The sequence below is a fragment of the Odontesthes bonariensis genome, chromosome 12, assembly GCF_027942865.1.
Source record: "Odontesthes bonariensis isolate fOdoBon6 chromosome 12, fOdoBon6.hap1, whole genome shotgun sequence".
Taxonomy (NCBI): Eukaryota; Metazoa; Chordata; class Actinopteri; order Atheriniformes; family Atherinopsidae; genus Odontesthes; species Odontesthes bonariensis.
In genome coordinates this window covers 17,807,363-17,827,919 of record NC_134517.1, presented here as the reverse complement: position 1 = coordinate 17,827,919, position 20,557 = coordinate 17,807,363, and the positions used below count along the sequence as shown (strand labels likewise).

The following is a 20,557-nucleotide window of genomic DNA, read 5'->3' as shown; positions in this document are numbered from 1 at the left end:
AATTGAGTTCATCCAACAGCGAAAATGTCTCTTATGAAGGACATTTGTTTCGAGAACTTTGCGAGACGCACCATGAAGCAGCTGTTATCCACCCACAAACAAGCTAAATGCACTCGTATTTATGGAAAAACTCATGCTTTATTCATCTTTCTTAAATGAACAATATACTTATGCTACTTACATGATGTATCAACAATATGTTCTGATGTTCACTATCTTTAGTAACACTGAACAGATAGGCTGGAACGGGAACATAAATATGAAACGGACAGGTATTTACTCTTAAGGCTTACTTTATCGTCCTGTTGTTGCCCTCTTTAGTGTCCCGACGTCCGAACTGAGGGCTTCTCGCCGCCGTAACATATAGATATGTGCCATGCAATCCTAAAAGGTCAGTCTTTTCGTAAAGTTGTCTTAAATGCTGCTGAATCGTCACTTTAGCGTGGAGGGGGGGGGAGGAGTCCTTGTTGGGGTTAAACTGATAAAAAAAAAAAAGAAGAAAAACTTTTCCTAACAGAATTTTTTTCTTTTTCTTAAAGGACCCGACTAGGTTACACTTTGATAAACTTTCAACTGAGGTCACTCGGACAAAGGAATACGACAAACTCGCTCCGGTTATCTAAATTAAAGCGTTGCCTTCGCTTCGGTGAAAATGTCTCGTGAAAAGCAGCCTGAGGTGATGTGAAATGACTTTAAACATGCTTTCAATGAGAAGCTCACAATTCTATGACTCGACATCCAACAAACAAATAAACCAACAGCGCATCGTCCACAATACTGAGGCAACCTGTTAGAGCTCTTAGCATTTGCTGTACATAAAACAATCATCTTTTGCATTTATAAATTGAACATATTTATATTATTCTTCATATAGCTCTCTTTGTAAACTGTCCCAATAGATACAGTATGTACAGTAAAAACTGCAACAGTTCTGTTGGTGCTGGTGTCGTGAGCACTCTGTCCCAACGTTAGAGTAAGACATGGGATGTTCGCACAGTCATTCAGAGCTTCATAGAAACAAAAACAAATCGGACTAGAAAGAATCTTAAAACACACAGCTTTTTTCCTCTCCTGTCCATTTAGGGTGCACGCAGCCAGCGAGGGGTGGGGCTGCAGTGCTCCTCCTGGAGCAGAGGAGAGGAGCGTCCAGGACACGGAGAATCTGGCAATGTCCATATGATGCCTCAGTCTCAAGAGGACAGAAAAATGTGGCCAGTTGTTCTCGTAGTTTTGACTTCCTGAAAGGCGGTTTCCTGGCGGCTTCAAGTGCTTCGGGTTTTTCTCTCTGAAGTCGACAATTTTCCTCCTTTCTTTTTTTTTTATTTCCTTTTTTCTGTACAAGTCTTAAAAAAAACTATGATGTCGCTGTAAAAGAAACAACGTTCTGGTGTTCCAGATTTGGATTTAGTTGGATTTAGAGAGTTTTACGTTTTGATCCTGTAACAATTGGTCGAGCAAACTCCACAAAATCATCTATAAGGACCGGCCACGCACCTGAGGAAGAAAACAAAATGCCACAGTGGTGGACGAGAGAGAAATCTGACAGAATGCTGCATTCATTTAGTTTTTACAGACTCACCTTCCTCGTCGTAGTTTGACATGTCATCTGCAATCATGTTACCGAAGTCCAATAATAAGTTCCACGTGTCCTTGGGGATGGATCGTTTATGGTGTTCCTGTAAAGGAAAAGTCCTGGTGAACATGCAAGTAGGAGAAAGGGGTTCGCAGATTGTTTTTAATGCTCTTTATATTCGAGATGTGCTCCTGTATCTCCGCAGAGTCCATCACTGTGTTTGCGTTCTGCAGGATTTCAGCTTAGTTGGAGCAAGTAACCATACATTTCAGTATAACTCCTCAATTCCGCTTATTTATGTTAAAAAGAGCAGCAAACCTTACCTGCTGATCCCTGTTAACCCTTGTTAAAACTGAAAGCTACATGCTAGCAGCTGAGAAACAAGTACAGAACGACTGATTAACTAAAACTCACTGCATTAATGTTACTGGGAACAAATATTTTTCACCCAATTCAGCCACACGTCTTAGTCTTCCCTTTCTCAGTGCACTCGGGTAAGATCTCAGATCTTTTAGTTTACATAGTAGGGATAGCTTTAGGTTTTTCCAACCAAATCAGTTCCAGTGCTGGTTTGGAGTCAGAAGCTAACTTAGAGAACACTCTCCTTCTGTTTTAAGGCCAAAGCTCTGAAAACACTGGTGCTACAGCAGCACCAACTCATTGCTGCTCCAGAGCAAAGAACAGCTTAAGTTCGGGACAGGGGGGTGCGGTTATAGAGGTCAACCAAACCAGCTAAAATGCTGTGACTGCCATGTTTAAAAAACCAGAGTCACTGTCCTGCTTCCTCCCATGAATTCAAAAGAACAAGAAGAAAAAAAAAAACTACGCGGCCACGTGGACGTGAAGTCGAAGCAGCAGTGGAACAACATGGGGAACGTTAATGTCGTACGTCGTGTCTGTAAACACCGCACAGCGTTCCGCACAGACTCTCATAATGATTGGTTAGCGGCTGGAAACCAAAGTCAGCACTGCTGACCCAGCCTGGCGATCAGAAGACATAAGTTTGCTAGGAAAAGAAGACAAACTCTATGATCGGTTGTTGGTTTCGTGAAGATAAACGGTCTTATTCTGTCTAGTTCCGGCAGCAGCCCTGAACCAGTGTTGGAACCGCTTTGGTCGAGGAAGGATTACAAGATTATCTTTTACTTCCATTGATTGGTGAAGTAAACGGCCTCTTTTTCGCATTCATTATTTTTTTTTCTAAAGTTTAAGTTTGCCAAAACTACACAGGTTCTTTCTGATTTCTTGGACACAAATAAACAATGCACAGAAAGTTAAAGTAAGATGCCACAGCAGCATTTAAACCAGAGATGAAAAAAATAAACAGCTGGTAGATAAAACTCCAGGTGGGAGAGGAGAAAACACCTTTTCAATAGAAAAAAAAAGCCATCACTATGGTTCTTCGTTTGGTGAAGGAATTCTCGCCAGTAATCGTTCCAATAACCGGCATTTATACAAATCTCTTTAGGACCTGCTGTTGTTGATCGTCGTCACACCCTGAACCTGCTGTAACTGCCAGAGTAGGCCGGAGACTTCCCTGACCATAAAAACTGTTTATCAAACGCATTAGCAGACTGATTTTAAAATTTGGGATCAGTGTTGCTGCCTGTCTGCTCGACTGGCACGTGGAGAATTTCACTACTTCGACTCACCAAAAGGAATCTATTCCAAAGATCAAGGAACTTAAATCTTCCTGACAGAACGAGGTTCCAGTAGGCTACAGCCATCTCCAAATCTGAACACAAACACAAAGAAGGGACACCTCAGTTCATCCGTCCATGGTACAAACAACATCAGCCGGGAAATCGTTGTTCTTGATTTTAACTCCACTTACCGAGACCCTTCTGTCCAGGATTTTTGGCGAAGTTAAAAGTGAACTGGTAGAAGTCCTTGAACTTGCCGCTATCTTTTAGCTCCTGCTCTAATCTTGGCAAAAGGGCCTTTAACTTTTCCGGGCTGTCGCACCTAAACACACAACAAATACAGACAATTTAAGCAGGTGACATCAAAATAACCACACGTGGACACAACTGTAACAGCACCGTCGGGATGAAACTGCCTGAAAGTGACACGGACGCTGGAACCTCTAAAATCAAAAACACCGCAACTCTGACATTGAGTCACAGCACAGAGACACAGAATACTCAGGCTGCGGGTGGATCTATATTTAGGCACCCTTCCCTCCCCAGAGCTACACCATGAGAACCACCATGTTAAGATACTTTAGGCATATCGCACGCTGCTGATGTCAACACTCACCCCAGCTCCGTCATTCCATCTAGAAACTCCTTCTTGGTGAACTCGCACTGAGTGGCGGCGCGAAACTTCCACGCAACGACCAGCACAGTGATGCTGGCTGGATCCAGTGAGAGGTCATCACAGAACTGCTGGATCCCATCAATACCAATCTTATTCTCATCCTGAGGATCTATTGAGAAAATCAAAAAAATAATACAGTTACACTCTAATGGTCTGCAAACATATGACACCTTGTAACCCTGTAACCCATTTTGCTTGCCTTTGTAGCGATTGTAGAGCTGCTCCAGCCTTTTCCGGTCCACTGAGGTTTTCATGGATTCCTTACAGTAATGTTCTGGGTTCTGAAAGTAGTTGTCTGTCGCAACTTCTAGTTTCCAGTCATTCTGTGTGAGGCAGTACACAGCTGTCTTCTCCCCAGCCTGTGTGAAGGACATGAACTGCCGTACCTTGTCCCTCTGTGAAGACTTCAGCTTATGCTGTAGAAATACAGGACAGGGGCTGTCAGACACTGGTGCTATCAGACCAGGGAACACAGACAACAACATGCAAACGCAGACCGATACACCGACAACGACACACAGCGAAACATAAACATCTACAGGCATTAAGGCAAGAGTGAGGAGGAAAAAAGAGAGTGGGAGACACTCAGAAAGACATTTTTTCAGAAGGTTAGTCAGTCACACCAGCAACAACGACAACAAAAAACATTATAAAAGATCAGCCAAGACGCAATGGTGGCAATAATATCCTGTCCAGAGCAACACAGGCTTTCTAAAGGGGGATGCTGTGGACACTGAAAGCACATGCTGTACCCCAGAGGGCCCCTCAGATAACTACAGTCATAGATGTAACATGAGTAGAGAAATGGGATGCCATCGCAAGGACCTGGAGGTGCAAAAAAGTCTGGAGCGTCACACAAACGCTGTGGCTAAAATACTCATTACTAACAATAACTATTAAAAGGGGAGGTGAAAAAGAAGAAAAATAAGGGGGTGGGGTTGGAATACGTACATGAATGAGATGTTTTTAGATATATAAATACAAGCACAATTAATCACTCCGTGTACATTTCATTCAGCTGGAGCCAGTCAAGTGAGTACAGAATATCATATCATTAAACTGTAATGAGTCCATTAAAGAGCGGTAATGGACAACAACAAGGATTCAAAGATGTTATCATATCTTAAAATAAGTATCAGATGGTATCTGGTTTTCAAACACTCCACTTACATTATAAAAAAAACAGGTTGTATTTAATTAAACAGCAAGAATACTACTAATCGAGTCCCCCCCCCCCCCCTTTTAAAGAAAACATTGCAAGTTTCCAGGTTACAGCAGCTTAAATTATTTACCAATTTCCTTTTCTTTTTCTTTTTTTAAATTTGTAAAATTGATACTTTGTGTTGGACAAAAATTTTGCAGCAGACTTTCAACATTTCTGACGTTTCACTGTTAACGCAACTTACTCTATAAACTGAGCTGAGATAAACTGCTCTATCGGTAGTGAAAAATCACTATGCCGTGTCCTCCCGCAGGCTGCAACATCTGAGCACTTCACTGAGCAGTAGCATTTCCTCAAACCGGAGACTAAACCTGAGTTCACAGAGCTGCGACTGAATCTCCCAAATACTATACAAATTTCTGACATTAACGAGGCAGACTGTCAAAAGTCAGACTGTTGCGCTATCAGATAGGCAACGTCAGGTTAGCACAGTCTACATACCACCAGCTAATAACTTACACTGGCTAACGTTAGCAGAGTTAGCCAGAAAGGACTGACATTAAGGATGAGGATAATATCTTGGGAGCGGACTGACAGTGTGGTTACGAATAAGTCGGGATTTGACTCAAACGACCCTGTGTATGCCCATCTTTGAGGTCCAGCGGCTGACCTGCTAACAGCCGAAGTTACCAGACTGCCAAAAAGGGACGTGTGGCTAATGCTAGCAGCTCTCAAAATATCAACTGACCTTCCCTGTAATAGCAACGAATACAAGTAACTGATCACTATGAGCTTGCCAAAACGTCGCACATCTTGTACTTTAATAATACGATGACAGTCTGGATGGAAAGCATTAATGGCACAAAAGCCAATGCCTGGGTTTGTGTTTATTTTGGTTACCTACCATTTTTACACCCGCTGTTTGACCAGTTTGGTAGCCCCACTGTTGCTCAAAGGGCGCATGCGCATAGGAAGTAGCTGATTCGCTACCAGTGGATTCGAAGAAAGATGAGCTTTGCAGCATCTGCTTTGGTGTTACCTGTGTTATTTGCAGGGCTGGGTAAGATTACTTTCGAATGCTTTCAGTGAATACATATTTAATCGCAAAGTAGTAGCGGCTGCAGTACAAAAAAGGAACCTCATCGAAATAATTTTGGATTACTTAACAAATAATACTGAAAATATTAGCACCTTGTATAGGTAGAATAGAAGGAGCCACAGTTTTAAGTTACTCAACCCCCCCACACACACCACCTTTTTAAACTTTTTAGAAATATTTTCGGGGAAAATACTACCACTACTATCAATAATAATAATAATAATCATGATGATAATTAGAACTGCATTATGCATTTTTCCCATTTAGCAGTACAAATGTGTTCTTTCAAAATAATTATGTGCACAACTACAGATGCACTGTGTGTATTATTCAACATGGGGGATGCAGTGTCCTTTGTGTAAGCTAATCAAAGTCAACATGGTGGATCGACACTGGACATCACTTACTAAAAATGCTCATCTTCCAATGTAATTAAGGAAGAATAAAAAAAACCCATCTAATTATAAAAAGAAAAACACATGTTAACATGAACAAAACTGGCAACCTGGAGAATAACTTGGAAAAAAGTTGATAAAAAGTTGAACCTATTTGGCATATAGATTTGTTCATAACTTTACAAAAACTATGCAAGGATAAACACTGGCTCGTGGAGTGTTTCAACTCTTTTTGTTTACAATTTTTGTTGCAGTATACTTAAGATGTCATTGAAATATTACCAACAAATCCACAACAACCGTCCAATCTAAATAGACATTTTCAAATGTGATCTGAGCTAATTATAGCTTTATCATGTAATTCCAATTGCACATAATATGTGTTTGTTGAAGGTCACAAAGGGGGAATAAAATAACTAAAAGAAGGCTGATGACTTTACTCTGAGATGATTGATTGCGTATAACACACTGATTCATATCAGAGAGTCTCGAAGAGGCTTTATCAGCTCTGCTGCAAAAGAAGCCATTCCTGGAGGTCATTCCAGCCTACCATTATAACCTTGTACAATTACTGTCTATTATGACACTTTGTCCTTACTCTTTATGCTAATGTATCGTGCATCAGTCTAATTTCCCTTTGGGTATCATTTAATTCAAAGTAAGATTTCATAACTACTACTTTATTGAAACCACGCAGGAACACTGCATTGACAAATGTCGAAAGCTAAATGGAACCCCACCCTCTATCCACCATACAAAGACACGATTATCAACATGCACACACACATACACTAAGACCAGCAAACAACACTCACCATAAACGACAGCATTTATTACTGCCATTTATGACTCATCCCGCCTGCCCAAATGTCCTGATTGAAAAAAAATTATCCTTAATAACAATGATTACCCGTATTCCTAATTTAAAAAACATCGGCTCTTCAGCATGGTTTATTTGGCATTTTCCAAACAAACTTACAAAAAGTGCTTGAAACTGCACAATAAGAAATGGATGTAACCGTAAGCACAACTGAACACTAAAGCAAAGCAGGTGTCCTGGGAGCTCCAGAACCGCGGGTTTTTTTGTGTGTCGCCTGGTTTGTTCTGTTTTAAGAGGCGCTTTGTTCGGAAAAATGTGCTGTCGTTGCACAATTTTCAGAGAACACGATGAAAGCTGGAGAATGGCTTCTACCTGACCTTGAAGCCCTGTTTTGATGCGGGCCTCTGATTCATATCCAGTCTTGAAACCTTATTTGTTTATCTTCTGTACTTACAGAAGATATTTTCCTAAAGTAACAACACACAGTTTACAAATGAATGCTGTGTCATGCATATGGTGTGGTGATGCTTGAACGGTTGTCTCGTATTTATCAATTCTTCATAATCATACTTAGATAATGAAATTGTAAAAAAAAGGCTTTGTTAATGTCTATTTCGTCTATGAAGCTAATTTGTATGTTTGAGAGAAAGTGTGTAATTCAAGCAACAATGATGAATATGGGAGCACGTTAAACATTGAAGGCCCAGAAGAGCTAATTCTACATTACAAAAAACCCCACTGAACTATCGCTGTAAGTTGTGCTGAAAGAAGGCTCTGCTCAGTTTTATCTTATAAGAAAATGAATCCAGACACCATGCAGCTCTGTCGCTGATAGAGTATCTCGACACATCAGCTTCCTTTTTTTTTGTTGTTGTCATTTTACAGTGAAAGGGGCCAGAGTTAGACCAGCTAGCAGGACGCAGCACATTCCAGTTATTTATTCCAGTGCCACTCATACAACTTCTGAAACACATTTTCAGGCTTTGTACTGAAATGCATGTAGTTATCCTTACTCTTTATCTAATTTTTTATACTACTTTATCAACACGAATATACTTTATGTTCAAATGATATCCTCAAGGCTACGCTACACTAGCTTTTTGTTGTTTTGGTGTACGGAAAAACTTTTTTTTTTCTGTACACTATATTTATTGTAAAAATGCTCATGCTCATGATGATTTTGAGTTTATGAAACCTAAAATTGGTGGCAGAACTCATAAACAACATCCTCCCCGGGGTCCCGGCAAGACATGGATCATTAAACAACAGCTGAACTCAAAAGAAACAGATAAACAAAATGGACTGCCACACATGCAAGAGAACCCGACTCTTCAGACAGCTGTCGGGTCCTTTACGTTGCTGTTTTGGCTCACCGAGTCCTGACTCAAAGACACAGTCTTTTAAGTCTGGGGATTTAGACACTTTTAATTGTAATGACAGAAAATGAATCTTCTCAAACATTTGGTGTTTGGGTTCTAACCTCTAAAGGACCGGAAGTTCCACCTTTTTAACATCTGTATATAATTTCATACTTTCCTCTGGCATCCCTTACATATTTTCTGCAGTTTGTTATCAGCCATTTACCCCTTCTTGAAGTGTGCTACAACACTTTTTTACATTGCAATTAGAGGATTTACCGCAAACAAAGTTCGTAAATCTACAAAACTTTGTCTTCTCCTCGTTTAAAGATTGTTAGTTTTGAATCTGTTGAGGTTTCACAAAAGTTTCTCTGGAGATTTAAACGTAAAGTGCTTGAATTTACCATATTTATATATAGGAATACATACATATAGGAAGATGGCAGGATTTTGTCATTATGAGAAACATCTCTGTACACAGCAAGAAATTATTTTCAGCTTTCCCTAGTTTCATCTATTGAGCGTCTGCTCTGCTTTTTATTGTGGATTTTATGCAACTGAAAAGGATCAAGGTCTTATAATAACATTGCAATTTAGAAAAAAAGATAAGCTTATTAGCCTATTTTTCTTGGAGCTACTTTAGCAAATTCTTTGATCTTGTTTCTTTAACAGCATGCTGTGCAGCTTTCGTGGATACAAACATGCTCTACTTATTTAAAACCGACAAAATCAGTCTGATTAAACAAGCGTTTCAGATAAAACTCTAGATATGAATTATAGTAAAGCGAAAACCAAGAACATCACATTTTTAGAAAACTCCCCAACAAAACAATAACGTGAAGACGTTTCGGAGAAAATTTGTTCAGAAAACGGGGAAACCAAGACATTCCACTCAACAGAAACAACTGAATGCAAAACACAATTCACAGAATTAACACTTAGTTAGCAGCAGACAACAAAACAAACAAATACAGCATTTCAGAAGACAACAAGAAAAACAACAACTGTATGTTTTTTTTTGTTGTGCTTTTTTTTTTTTTTTGTCCAATGTAGTTGGGCTTTGCACCTTGGGGCCACCATACTTTACACCCACTACATCAATGGCTATTCGGCCTACAAGTGCATTATATATAAAATTGAATCCCAATGCATTTTGAGTTCAAACCAAAAACCTACCTGTGGTTGCATCTTGTGTCTTGCAGAGGAAAAACAAGAAAGAAAGAGAAAGAGAGCAGAGAGCAGTTTCTTCGCACTCCTGTGCAGTAGGTGGCGATAAACGTGTAGTTGGCTGGTATTCACGAATCCCAAGAGGCGCAAATTGTGGGCATGAACCACTTTAATGCTTTGCTTTCGTCTCATTCGCGCTGTCCAATCAGATGCCGCTGAAGCGAGACACCGCCAAGATCAGATTGTGAGACGCGCTTCTGTAGCAAGGCTAACAGAGAGTGCATAGAAAAGCTAGCTGACAATTTGCTAACTTGTGAAGTGCACCGGTAAGCTGCATCATTTACTAACTTGTGGGTCGCAACCGGGCTTCCACTGATGCAAACTCGTATGTAAACGTTTTAACGGTTCGCATATTTTATATGACCTGAAGATAGTTAGTTTGCACATAAAAAGCTAACTTGCAGCTAATTCTGGCAGTGTTCTCGATGACAGCTGGGGGTTAGCTTCTCCGCTAGCCAGTTGGCTAACAAAGCACAGGAGGTCACAGTTTCTCAACCGTAATCGTGAGTTAGCTTTGAGTTAAAATAACCAGTTGCTAACTAGCATAGTACTAGTCTTCGATTAAGTTTAGCATTTATTTGTCATTGTCTGCGTGGCAGGTTTCTGCACTTGTCGTGTAAAGCAAACTACAACAGTGTCATCAGCAGGGCTCATTTAACGGTCCGCGGTGAATGTGCTCGACTTTGATACTTGAACGTATTCTTCGGTGCGCTTCTGTTGGGCTGAAACGTCATAACAAAATAGAAATTTAAAAGAAATTGGGGCAGAAACATTTGCTTTAATTTCACACTTTCCTTGGACATTACAAGATGTATAACTTTATTTATTTTGTATAGACAAAGAAAAACAACAACTGTAGCAGGTCGAATACTTTGAAACTGAATGAGTTTTATTTAGTGCAACTTCCGAACGGCAAGCTCACTATTATTGATTAGCTATGTTTGTTTTTGTCTGATGGGGGAAGTGACACCGAGGTCCTCTACAGGCTTTAAAACGCATGCAACTATAAAACTAAAGGTTAATAATGAAATGATTAGTTACAGGGATTATAGACGCTGTGGCTAATTATTGTGTGTTTTTAAAACGCTGCCTGACTCTTGTAGTCGGTATAAAACATAACCCATTCATTTGGTTAACTTAACTCGTTTATTTACGACATTACCAGCATTAAAAACTACTTACTTTAACCAGAGGTCAATGAGTGAAGCCTTTGCACCCAGACACGACAGTTTCATGAAAAACTATGGCTTGATTAATTATTGATTTCTGTGTATTTTATGTCAGTTGAAATGGAGACCGAAGCTGTAGTTTCATTATACATTATATGCTCGAATAATGATACTAACCTTCTATCTTGAAACTTGGTCAATTAGTCGGTTTCAGTTTAAAAAGATCCTTTTTTAATACAGACCTCAGCTGCCATAATCGACCAACAGGCTAAACCTGGCATCACTTACTGCATAGCGCCAAAAAAAAAACCTGACTTAAGGGGGAAACAAACTCCAAAGTAAAACGTTGGAAGCCAATAAATACTCTTAATCGTGGAGTTTACGAAAAAATGCGTAAAAGTACCTCGACATGTCTTAGTTTGTTTCCTGTTTAGTGAGGATTTAGACCTCCTCTTCCTCCATACTTAAATGCCAACAACAGCCGTCGAGGAGACAAGAGAGTGCACTCGTAAGTGCACAGATTCCCTACATTAAGTCCACTCACTGTGCGAAATGCGCACTCCTTTTTAAAAGGTCAAGCCATCCTTTCCAGAGGCTAGAATCTGGAGCACGGCGTCAGAAATGATGATGAGTTTGATGTGAAGCGTCTCAAAACGTGCACAAGCTAACTAGCGAGCTAACGCCAGCAAGCTGGATCCAAGGCTAGCTGTTAGCAGTCACAGTTAGCTAGCTGCAGTCAACAAAAGATTGTTCACTGCTATCAACATCTGATGTGAGCGGCGGTGCTGTCGCATGCCCCCGAGCTGTCTGTAAAAATGTGGCGCTGTCACTGAAGCCATGTTGACAGTTTTTCGCTCTTTGGGCTAAAGTTGGGATGTTTGCGTGACCTGTAGCAGAAGTTGGACGATGCCTCTCCTCCGGACGTGCTTGGTACCTGAAGTAGGCCTTGTGCACACTTAGCGTAGTAAAAGTTGTGAGCATCAATGGGTGGTTTAATATTGGTTTCTGTATGCATGGCGCACTCAGAGATGCCCCTCGAAGGTTCACAGAGTTGAGATTTGTATAAAACGCTCACATTTCCCATCGCTTTAATGAGGTGAGGATAAAAGTGGAGCTAACGTTTGTGATGTAGTTAGCAATCCACATTGTGCTCTTAGCAAGCACTTCACATGGGCCTTACTTCAGAAATAAGTTTAAATTTCACCCCCAAAACAAAGTAAGATACATCTTGCCTCAAAATGACTGTAGGAAAATATTGTGTTTGGAAGAAAGCTGAATTTTTCTGGTCATTGTTCATAGATTGTTTTCTCCTTCTCTTCAGTGGTCTGAATATTGACTGTCAGAGGAAAATCTTCTTAGCCTGAAGCAAACTCCTTTCGGTCCTTTGGGATCATGGCTAAAGATGTGAGTATCTCTGTCAATGGATTCATTGGGAAACGTATAGCCATATATATGCCACCCTGCACATATACCACCAACACCAAATTCTGCTACCCAGAATCGGTGGGAAACATCAGATCATGTTACCGGCAAATATTTTTAGCTACTGCACTGCAACTATTAATGTGCTTTTTGTGTTTATTTTTCTACATTTGGCCAAACATGGTGGAACCTTAGTGTTTACAAAGAGTCAGAACTTCCCTTATGTTTGAATTGGGGAATTTAGTGACAAATCTGAATTTTTGCCATAGTAAATAATTTGAGGAATCTTGTTAATGTCTCTGCTCATAAAGTATAATATTAGAGGATGCGATGTATGTTCCTATTAGCTGCTTAATGCCTCAGTTGTAGCCTTGTGTTTCTTCTGTTGATTATATGCCTAACCTGATTTGCATATCTTAGATAATTGGATTTTTTTCTGTAATAAATGTGTCATCCTTCGCAGGCTGGACCGATTGAAACAAATGGAGAGCTAAAGGTTTTCATCGATCAGAATCTCAGCCCGAGCAAAGGTATACCTGAAAAGTTGTCATCTTTCAACGGATGACGTACGCACATCGAGCTTTGTGAACTTCGAACACATTTAAGTTTAACTGTTTAATCCCACAAAGGAAATTTGTTCTTCAGGAGCAGGCCTTAATGCTTGAAAGCAAACGATAGGGGGCAATGGAGCTCCAGTCAAGAGCTGTCCTTATTACCGGCCTTCTCATGTTTTCTACTAGGCGTCCTGTCCTTGGTTACTGTCCAGCCGACAGTTGGATCTATGGCCAAACAGCTACTACCCAAAACCCTTGGGCCATCTAATGTGAATGTTGCTGCACATATGCAACATGTACCACACATGGTGAGTTTTTGGTCTTATGATGTCAGGCTCGCATGCCTTTTCAGCCACTTCAATAAGAGAGATATAGAATATCTTTTACTTAAACAAAAGATGGTGTTTCTTAACTGTTAGTGTCCTGCTTGCACCTGTGTATCGTTTTGCCTGCTGTTCTTCTCTGCTGTGTCTTACTGTTGTGTAAGCCCCTCCATTATCATTGTGAGGTTACCGAACAGAGTGGTAGGTGGAGGCAGTTGATCCTAAGCTTATCAACTCTACAGTCAGCAGGATTACACCCATCATCTCATTATGTACAAGCAATGTATACATAACGGAAATCAGCTTACATATCACCTTAGTTAAGGAATAGATCACCTATCCACAGAATGCCTCGTATCATTATAAGGGATGCAGTTATTAAGCACTTACTTTCATTGTCAGTGGCCATGTTTCTGTTCAGTGAAGTATAGTAAAATACCAAAAACTTCAAAAGGACTAGTTGGTTTTAGTCCAAACACAAATTGAAAACCCTCAATACAGCTCGGACTGAGGAGAGTAAGTTGAATTTGTATTTCAGCATCATGTAGAACGTCCCAGCTGTGTACCACCTACGCTCTGGCCTATGCTGTAGCTCCTTCATTGCCCAATATGCACTGTCAAGAAACCTTATTACACATAGCAGCATTGACATGAGCTTACACGCCATACTAAATAAAGATGCTGACCCTGTGTAGCAATGATGTAAAGTGTAACGGGTTGTAATTGAATTGGGTTTGCTAACAAAATAACCAGTATTCTGCTGCCAACTTGCAGGTCCAATAACTTTGGTTTTGAGTCCCGTTTGATTGAAGCAGTGTCAGAAAACCCACTGCCATGTAGGGCTTTATGGGGGTCTAAACTGCTGGTATAAACACTCACACCATAGGAAGTGGAGGTTTCGTCTTTAGCCCCCATCCAGTGTTATCAAAGTCCTGCTGTTAAACGTAATGCGTTTTAGTAGTTTGGTTTAGAGAAAATATTAAGCTCATCATATTTTAAGATTTGAGGACATAACAGATATTGTTAATTTTTCTAAATAGATTTTCTTCTGCCCTCCCCTTTTGTAGGTAATAGGAACACCCCAAAGGCCGACGGTATCGAATACAATTTTGGTAAACAGTCCACACACACCCAGTTCCCAATTCCTCACTCAGAGTCAACCAGCTGATGCCTCTCCTTGGTCATCAGGGTAAGCATCGAAAAGGTCCTTAAGTTCACACGCTTGGGACATTATTGCAGAGCTCTGTAGAAATTAGATAAAGAAACATTACAATGTGTCCCATCGGATATTAGATTAGCATTGTTTTTATGTCATACATCACATACAGTATTTTTGAAAATATACTGATTTTGGGGAGGTGTTCTGTTCGCAGAAAGCGTGGTAAGAAGGGGGAAAAGAATGGGAAAGGTTTGAGGCATTTCTCCATGAAAGTGTGTGAGAAGGTGCAGAAGAAAGGAGTCACCACCTACAATGAAGTGGCAGATGAACTGGTTGCAGAATTCAGCTCTTCAGACAACCACATGTCACCTAACGACTCAGTGAGTGCTGCAGCTGTATATTTTTTTTTGTTTAGAATGATGAAAAACTGAATGACTCCAGAGGGGGATTTCGTGGTACTTTTTACACTCTTTATCCAGTTGGCGCGTTCCATTAATGTTCTCAATTGTGTTTTCCCGTCCTAGCATGTGTATGACCAGAAGAACATTAGACGGCGTGTTTACGACGCACTTAACGTGCTCATGGCCATGAACATCATCTCGAAAGAGAAAAAAGAAATCAAGTGGATTGGCTTGCCCACCAACTCGGCGCAGGAGTGCCAAAATCTCGAGGTAGAAGCACACAATGGAGACCATTTTCACACAAACTGTCCTGAGCATATCTCGCCTTTTACCTACGTTGGAAGGCCTAATTGGGAATCTTTTATTTCGTCTTAAGGTGGAGAGACAAAGGCGGCTGGAGAGGATTAAGCAGAAACAATCGCAGCTTCAGGAGCTCATACTGCAGGTGGGAATTAATCGAGCGCTTGCAGTTGTGTTTTGAATAGGGGTATGCAAATGTGGGCTTGATGGCTATTCAGTCAGTCCTTATGGAGCTCATGTGTACCTCCTCAAAAGTAAGTATCCATCAAGCTTAGAGATGCCACTTGCATACCGTCCAGAGACCTCATGAACTGAGAAACCCGACTGTTTTTTGTGTAGATGTCCAGTTAATCCAGGGTCTTGATTTTTCTACCTTTCAGTAACTCTGCAAAAAGCGGACGAATACATTTATGATTACTTGACGTGTTTAACGAAACCTTAACTTGTGCAGTGTTTTTTATCCAAAGTAGTAAACGGTTGCCTCCCCGGTGAAATCCACAGCAAGCCTATGGCGGGAACAGCGTCTTGTCAGAGTTTTCATCTTTCTTTGGTCTTGCCTTGCAGCAAATAGCTTTTAAGAACCTCGTTCAGAGGAACAGACAGACAGAGCAGCAGGCGAACAGACCTCCACCACCAAACTCCATCATCCACCTTCCTTTCATCATCGTCAACACCAGCAAGAAGACGGTCATTGACTGCAGCATCTCCAACGACAAGTACGTGATCAACCGCACTGTAACGTAAAAAAGCTGTACGTTCATCTTTGTTGGAAGAAAAAAAACCCATAAAATTAAGTTGAAGACTGTGGGAGAGCTGAATGCCAAATACAATTTCAACCTCTTCGTGGAAGATTTGTTGGTTGGAGTGTGAGGAAAGTTGCATCCCAATTTCGAGTCGCAGTTCTTATTTTTCAGAGAGTCAGTGCGGACAAGAGTTTGTGGGTTCTACAGTGTTACGGAGAAAAAGAAGCTTGACATGTCTTGTGTAATATGAAGGATTTGTTGAATGAAGGTCAAGTACTTGCTTACATATTATGCCATGTTACCAAATGCCAAGGGAATTCTTAACAAGCCGGAAAAAAAAAAAAAAAAAAACACTCAAAATGTCCTACAACCCCACAAAGAAATTTGAATTTATGCAAAAATTAGTACAATTATTATAGAAATGAATTCCCACAGGGGAAGTAAATGGTGGGAAAAAATGTAAAAGGGAAATAAGAGAGGAGATTAAATTATCAAGTGTACAATAATTGGATATTTAAAAAAAAAAAGGGGGGGGTAAATAAGAGGGGGAACTAATGTAGAAATAAGTGCAGGGATAAAAGAATAAGTGGATAAATAAACGAATAAATCCAGCCATGAAATACAAAATTAAATGTGAAATTGTCACGTTAAAACTGATGCAGATATATCAATTTATTTAGAGAAATGGAACTCTACGTTGTGCACAGGGTGGTTAGCGCTGTCGTCTCACAGCAGGGAGGTTTAAATGTGAACTGGGGCGCTTCTGTGTGGAGTTTGCATGCTCTCCCCCACATATCTGTGCGTTCTCTCAAAAAACTCGCATCTTAAGTTGATTGATGATTGTGTGAGTTTGCATAGTTATTTGTTTCTGTGTTTTTATTTCAGTTAGATTTATTTCCATATTACTTTATTTACTGAGCCATGTGTATGATTTTATATTTCGGATAGTGGCAGTTTCCATGGCAATGTAAAATTTAAATGTACATATATATTTTTATATAGATAAATTTTATATATATATATATACTGTATATATATGGGTTATTTAGTGGCTGACTTTGAAAATCAAACGTGACCAAAACCAGCAAATGTTTCACAATTGTTTGTGTAAAATCGAAGGGAAAACGGACGGAATGGAAACTGTTGTTCTTTTAGCATGCAAATACATCTGAGCACTGATGGGGAAACATTTCCTCCACATATACTTCATATTAAATATTCTTTTTCTTGTTGAGCAGTTTTTTTTTTTAAGGGAAACGTAAAGGGAGCATGTTCAGTAGGTTAGCTGAGGCACAGAACTGAAGGTTGTAAACATCTCTTTATATACCCTGGAAGGTATACCCTGAAAGACGGACCAGAGGTCGCTGTGTCTGGATATTTCACCCTTTTGCCACGTCTCCCGTTTTCTCATTTATCTGCAGGTTCGAGTATTTGTTCAATTTCGACAGCATGTTTGAGATCCACGATGACATTGAGGTGCTGAAACGTATGGGTATGGCCTGTGGTCTGGAGGTGGGAAAGTGTTCTCCAGAGGATCTGAAAGTCGCACGTAGCCTGGTGCCTAAAGCTCTGGAGCCTTATGTTATAGGTAAGTGCCACATGCTTGGTTCTTGATACGGCCTAAAATCTGCTTTCCACTTTTCTGACCAAAAGTGGCCAAATATATGACGTCTATAAGGTTTAAGTCCATGCCAGTCTTGTGAGCACAAATTTCTCAAACACCTTGAGGGTTTTTTTTTTTTTTTTTTTTTTTTTTTTTTGTTCCTACTTTTACACGTTTACTTAAATTTAAGTGTAAACTGACCTAATAGGTAAAATGTCACAAACCCCGTCTTTCTAAAAGTAATTATGACAACATTTCCGCACTACTGCTTAATAGGATAAAATGATAAAAATCTGTATGTTTTTTGACCAAATGCTCTGAGGTCGAGTCTAGATTGACATTAAATTGCAACTTGTCTGGTCGGTGGGGACATGCACCTGCGTGGTGGTCATTTTTTAGTTCAAAGCTGGTTTTAATTGCACATAAAAGGTTCAACTCAAGCAAATTCTCGAACTTATTCAGGCCGGCCATTTATTGTAAACTCAGAATTGACCCGTTACCCTGAGTTTGAAGAATCTGACTGGTGGTTGGATTGAGGGGCAGATGTCTAACCAGGCAACCTTGCTGTGACGGCAAGTGATGTTGGAGCGGAGGAATTAAAAAAAGTTAAAGCCACATTTGTTCTCCCGGGGACTAGAAGCCATTGGGAGGGTCCTACTCCAGCTTAGACATTATGGAAACGTGTCATGTGAATCACTTCTGGTTGCTCACATGACTGATCAGCTGATTCTGCTGCTGGAGGATAAACATGGTTAAAGGTCGCTGAGATGAAAACAATTCACCAGCCGTTCATGGAAACAAGTTTGGAAACAATGTTTTTAGTGCGTTTTCTGGGTGTCCTCTCTGATCACCCTTACCGACACACAAGTTGCATAAATATCTCGGTATAAATACCTTTTGCTGCCTTGCAAGTGCGGACGCGGTGTGATTTGTTTCCTTTGACATCTTTGACGTGTTCAGGAACCAGCAGGTGTCCACGTTTTTATAGTTGTTTTCTCCTCTTCCAGAAATGGCAAAAGGTCCCATCAGTAATGTGTACATCACTGGAGGATCCTCTGCCAATGGAGCCCGTTACCCTGCAAGCAGGTGGGAGGTCTTAAAAAAATCGATGCATTTGACACAAATCAGATCTCATCATTTACACAAACCCCACTTTGACCCCATAACCCTCCTTTAACTTGTTTTTTTTTTTTTTTTTTTTTTTATCCCCGTTTAACCCGGCCCATTTCGCAGTGATGGTTGCACTGATGGCACCATGGCGTCCAGCTCAAATGACTCTCACTACAGCGGGTCTCGTGTGGTGACTCCAGTGTCTTGCATGGGAGACGACGACGACGAAGATGAGTACGACGAGAACGACGAGGAAGACTAACCCTGCCCACACCTCAGCACTCCCAACAAGCACAGTCCCTCAAACTACAGTCACCGTGGGAATTCAGTCCCTGTCTGTGTGTGCTTCTGGATCCCTTTCCCCATGCCTGTATTTCTGCCTGGCTTTCTCAGGGGTGTAGATGGGAAAAAAAGAAAAATGAAAGAGCAGAGGTGGTTTTTTGGGATTTTTTTTTTCTTTTTTTTTTCTCCCTTTCTTTCTTTCTTTCCTTCATTCTTTCGTTGTTTTTTTTTTTTTTTTTTTCTCCTTAAACCTGTCTCGCTCTACTTCTGAATCACGTGCACCTGCACCACAGCTCTGACGGGGGGAGGTGTCATCCAAGGGAACTGTAGTCTGTGACTCCGCCACCTGAAGTCCTTGTACGTCTGATCCACTTTTGAACAAGCCATCCCACTTTAAGAACTCTGTAAAACACACTGCTGTTTGCGAATGTAAAAAAAAAAAAAAACCTTTTGAATAGTTCTTACTTTGCAGTTACCTTTGGCAGATTATGATCACATGTTCCAAATGTGTCTGCTTTGACCTGCTGTGTTAGCGCAACGCCATGGATTCTGAACCGCCAGACACAGTTTCCATGGCATCCCAGGATGGTGCTCCATCAGACGTGTCGACACTTACATGTTTTGTGTTCTCAGCGATGATTTGAAACTAGTTTCTTATCCCCATTGTTTTTGGGTTGGCTTCCTTCTGTTCAGTAGGCAGCTGCTTTCTGATTTTGTTTGCTAGTTTTGTTTTATTTTATTTTGTTTGGTTTTTTTGTATTCTGGAGTTGAGGAATTCTCCATCACCGCCCTGTTAACACCTTGGTAGTGTTAACAAAATAATGGCAGCAGCAAGGTAAAGACTCGTAACCCAGGCTCCTTATAGGTGAATAAGCTTTGTTTGTTAATTACGTATATAAATCCTCCAACAGTTGTAGCTTATAGTATCCTTTTAGAGGCCAGTGGTAAAGATAGACCTTCAAAAAAAAATTATTGGTGTAACATGATGTGTGGTTGTGTGGGTCTTTGTGTACTCTCTTCAAAGACCTCCCTTTTAAAACTGAGCAACACATGTACTGACTCTTCCAAATACATTTTTCTGTAATCTAATATAAGTTTGCAAATTAAAATATAGATTGTTTTAATAACTTTGTATCAACATTCCGTGCAAGTTTTTATTTGTGTTTATTTTTTCAAGCAGAAAAAAGCCACCCTCATGGCTGCAAGTGGTTAGATTTAGGAGACGTCTCCCCGAGTTACAAGAAAATTGCGGCAAAAAGGGTACAAACGTGAAGATGAGGATGTCTGTGAGGCGGAAGCAGTTGATTATACTCCTTTACCCACCGTGTCATTGGTTAGTATCTGCTGCTACTGTTTCACTTCTGCCAGATGTGGTCTGGCCCAGTGTCTCTGTCATGGAGGATAAATGTGGCCAGAGAGCCTATATAGTAGGCATTATTTATTTATTTTTTCAGTTCTTGTTAATTAAATCTTATCTTATGGCCGCACATATTTGTAGAAATCATCTAAGCAAGTCTGCCACATAAAGTGAAAGGGAA

At 40.4% G+C, this 20,557-nt stretch overlaps 2 protein-coding genes across 8 annotated transcripts; one reads left to right on the top strand and one right to left on the bottom strand.

Moving 5' to 3' along the window:
- Positions 1 to 118: 118 nt before the first annotated feature.
- On the bottom strand, positions 119 to 9,999 carry dcun1d2a (DCN1, defective in cullin neddylation 1, domain containing 2a). 3 transcript variants are annotated; one of them, XM_075479392.1, is made up of 7 exons: positions 9,903 to 9,999; positions 4,092 to 4,308; positions 3,833 to 4,001; positions 3,408 to 3,538; positions 3,226 to 3,308; positions 1,580 to 1,676; positions 119 to 1,494 (listed from the first exon to the last, which is right to left on the bottom strand). In XM_075479392.1, the coding sequence occupies exons 1-7, from the start codon at positions 9,912 to 9,914 to the stop codon at positions 1,415 to 1,417; spliced, it is 789 nt and encodes a 262-aa protein (XP_075335507.1). In that variant the 5' UTR covers positions 9,915 to 9,999; the 3' UTR covers positions 119 to 1,414. The 3 variants fall into 3 exon arrangements, with proteins under 3 accessions (XP_075335507.1, XP_075335509.1, XP_075335508.1); XM_075479394.1 differs by lacking the exon at positions 9,903 to 9,999 and adding an exon at positions 5,959 to 6,088; XM_075479393.1 differs by lacking the exon at positions 9,903 to 9,999 and having other exon boundaries at positions 4,092 to 4,635.
- Positions 6,096 to 20,153, top strand: tfdp1a (transcription factor Dp-1, a). Of its 5 annotated transcripts, none has more exons than XM_075479391.1 (12): positions 6,096 to 6,114; positions 12,444 to 12,526; positions 13,008 to 13,074; positions 13,285 to 13,406; positions 14,489 to 14,610; positions 14,795 to 14,960; positions 15,105 to 15,251; positions 15,358 to 15,426; positions 15,846 to 15,997; positions 17,446 to 17,612; positions 18,635 to 18,713; positions 18,861 to 20,153. In XM_075479391.1, exons 2-12 carry the CDS (start codon positions 12,515 to 12,517, stop codon positions 18,997 to 18,999), a joined length of 1,242 nt encoding a protein of 413 aa, XP_075335506.1. In that variant the 5' UTR covers positions 6,096 to 6,114; positions 12,444 to 12,514; the 3' UTR covers positions 19,000 to 20,153. The 5 variants fall into 5 exon arrangements, with proteins under 5 accessions (XP_075335506.1, XP_075335503.1, XP_075335501.1 ...); XM_075479388.1 differs by lacking the exon at positions 6,096 to 6,114 and adding an exon at positions 10,115 to 10,219; XM_075479386.1 differs by lacking the exon at positions 6,096 to 6,114 and adding an exon at positions 11,559 to 11,630.
- Positions 20,154 to 20,557: the final 404 nt, after the last annotated feature.

Excerpts from the sequence above, each read along its gene's own strand:
- tfdp1a (XM_075479391.1), top strand. Across the intron at positions 13,075-13,284 it reads GAATCTCAGCCCGAGCAAAG|GCGTCCTGTCCTTGGTTACT; the intron begins GTATACCTGAAA and ends GTTTTCTACTAG. Across the intron at positions 15,252-15,357 it reads AGGAGTGCCAAAATCTCGAG|GTGGAGAGACAAAGGCGGCT; the intron begins GTAGAAGCACAC and ends TTTCGTCTTAAG.
- dcun1d2a (XM_075479393.1), bottom strand. The coding sequence starts at position 4,437 with ATGCCTGTAGATGTTTATGTTTCGCTGTGTGTCGTTGTCGGTGTATCG. Across the intron at positions 4,002-4,091 it reads GCTCTACAATCGCTACAAAG|ATCCTCAGGATGAGAATAAG; the intron begins GCAAGCAAAATG and ends TTTTCTCAATAG. Across the intron at positions 1,495-1,579 it reads GTCAAACTACGACGAGGAAG|GTGCGTGGCCGGTCCTTATA; the intron begins GTGAGTCTGTAA and ends TTTCTTCCTCAG.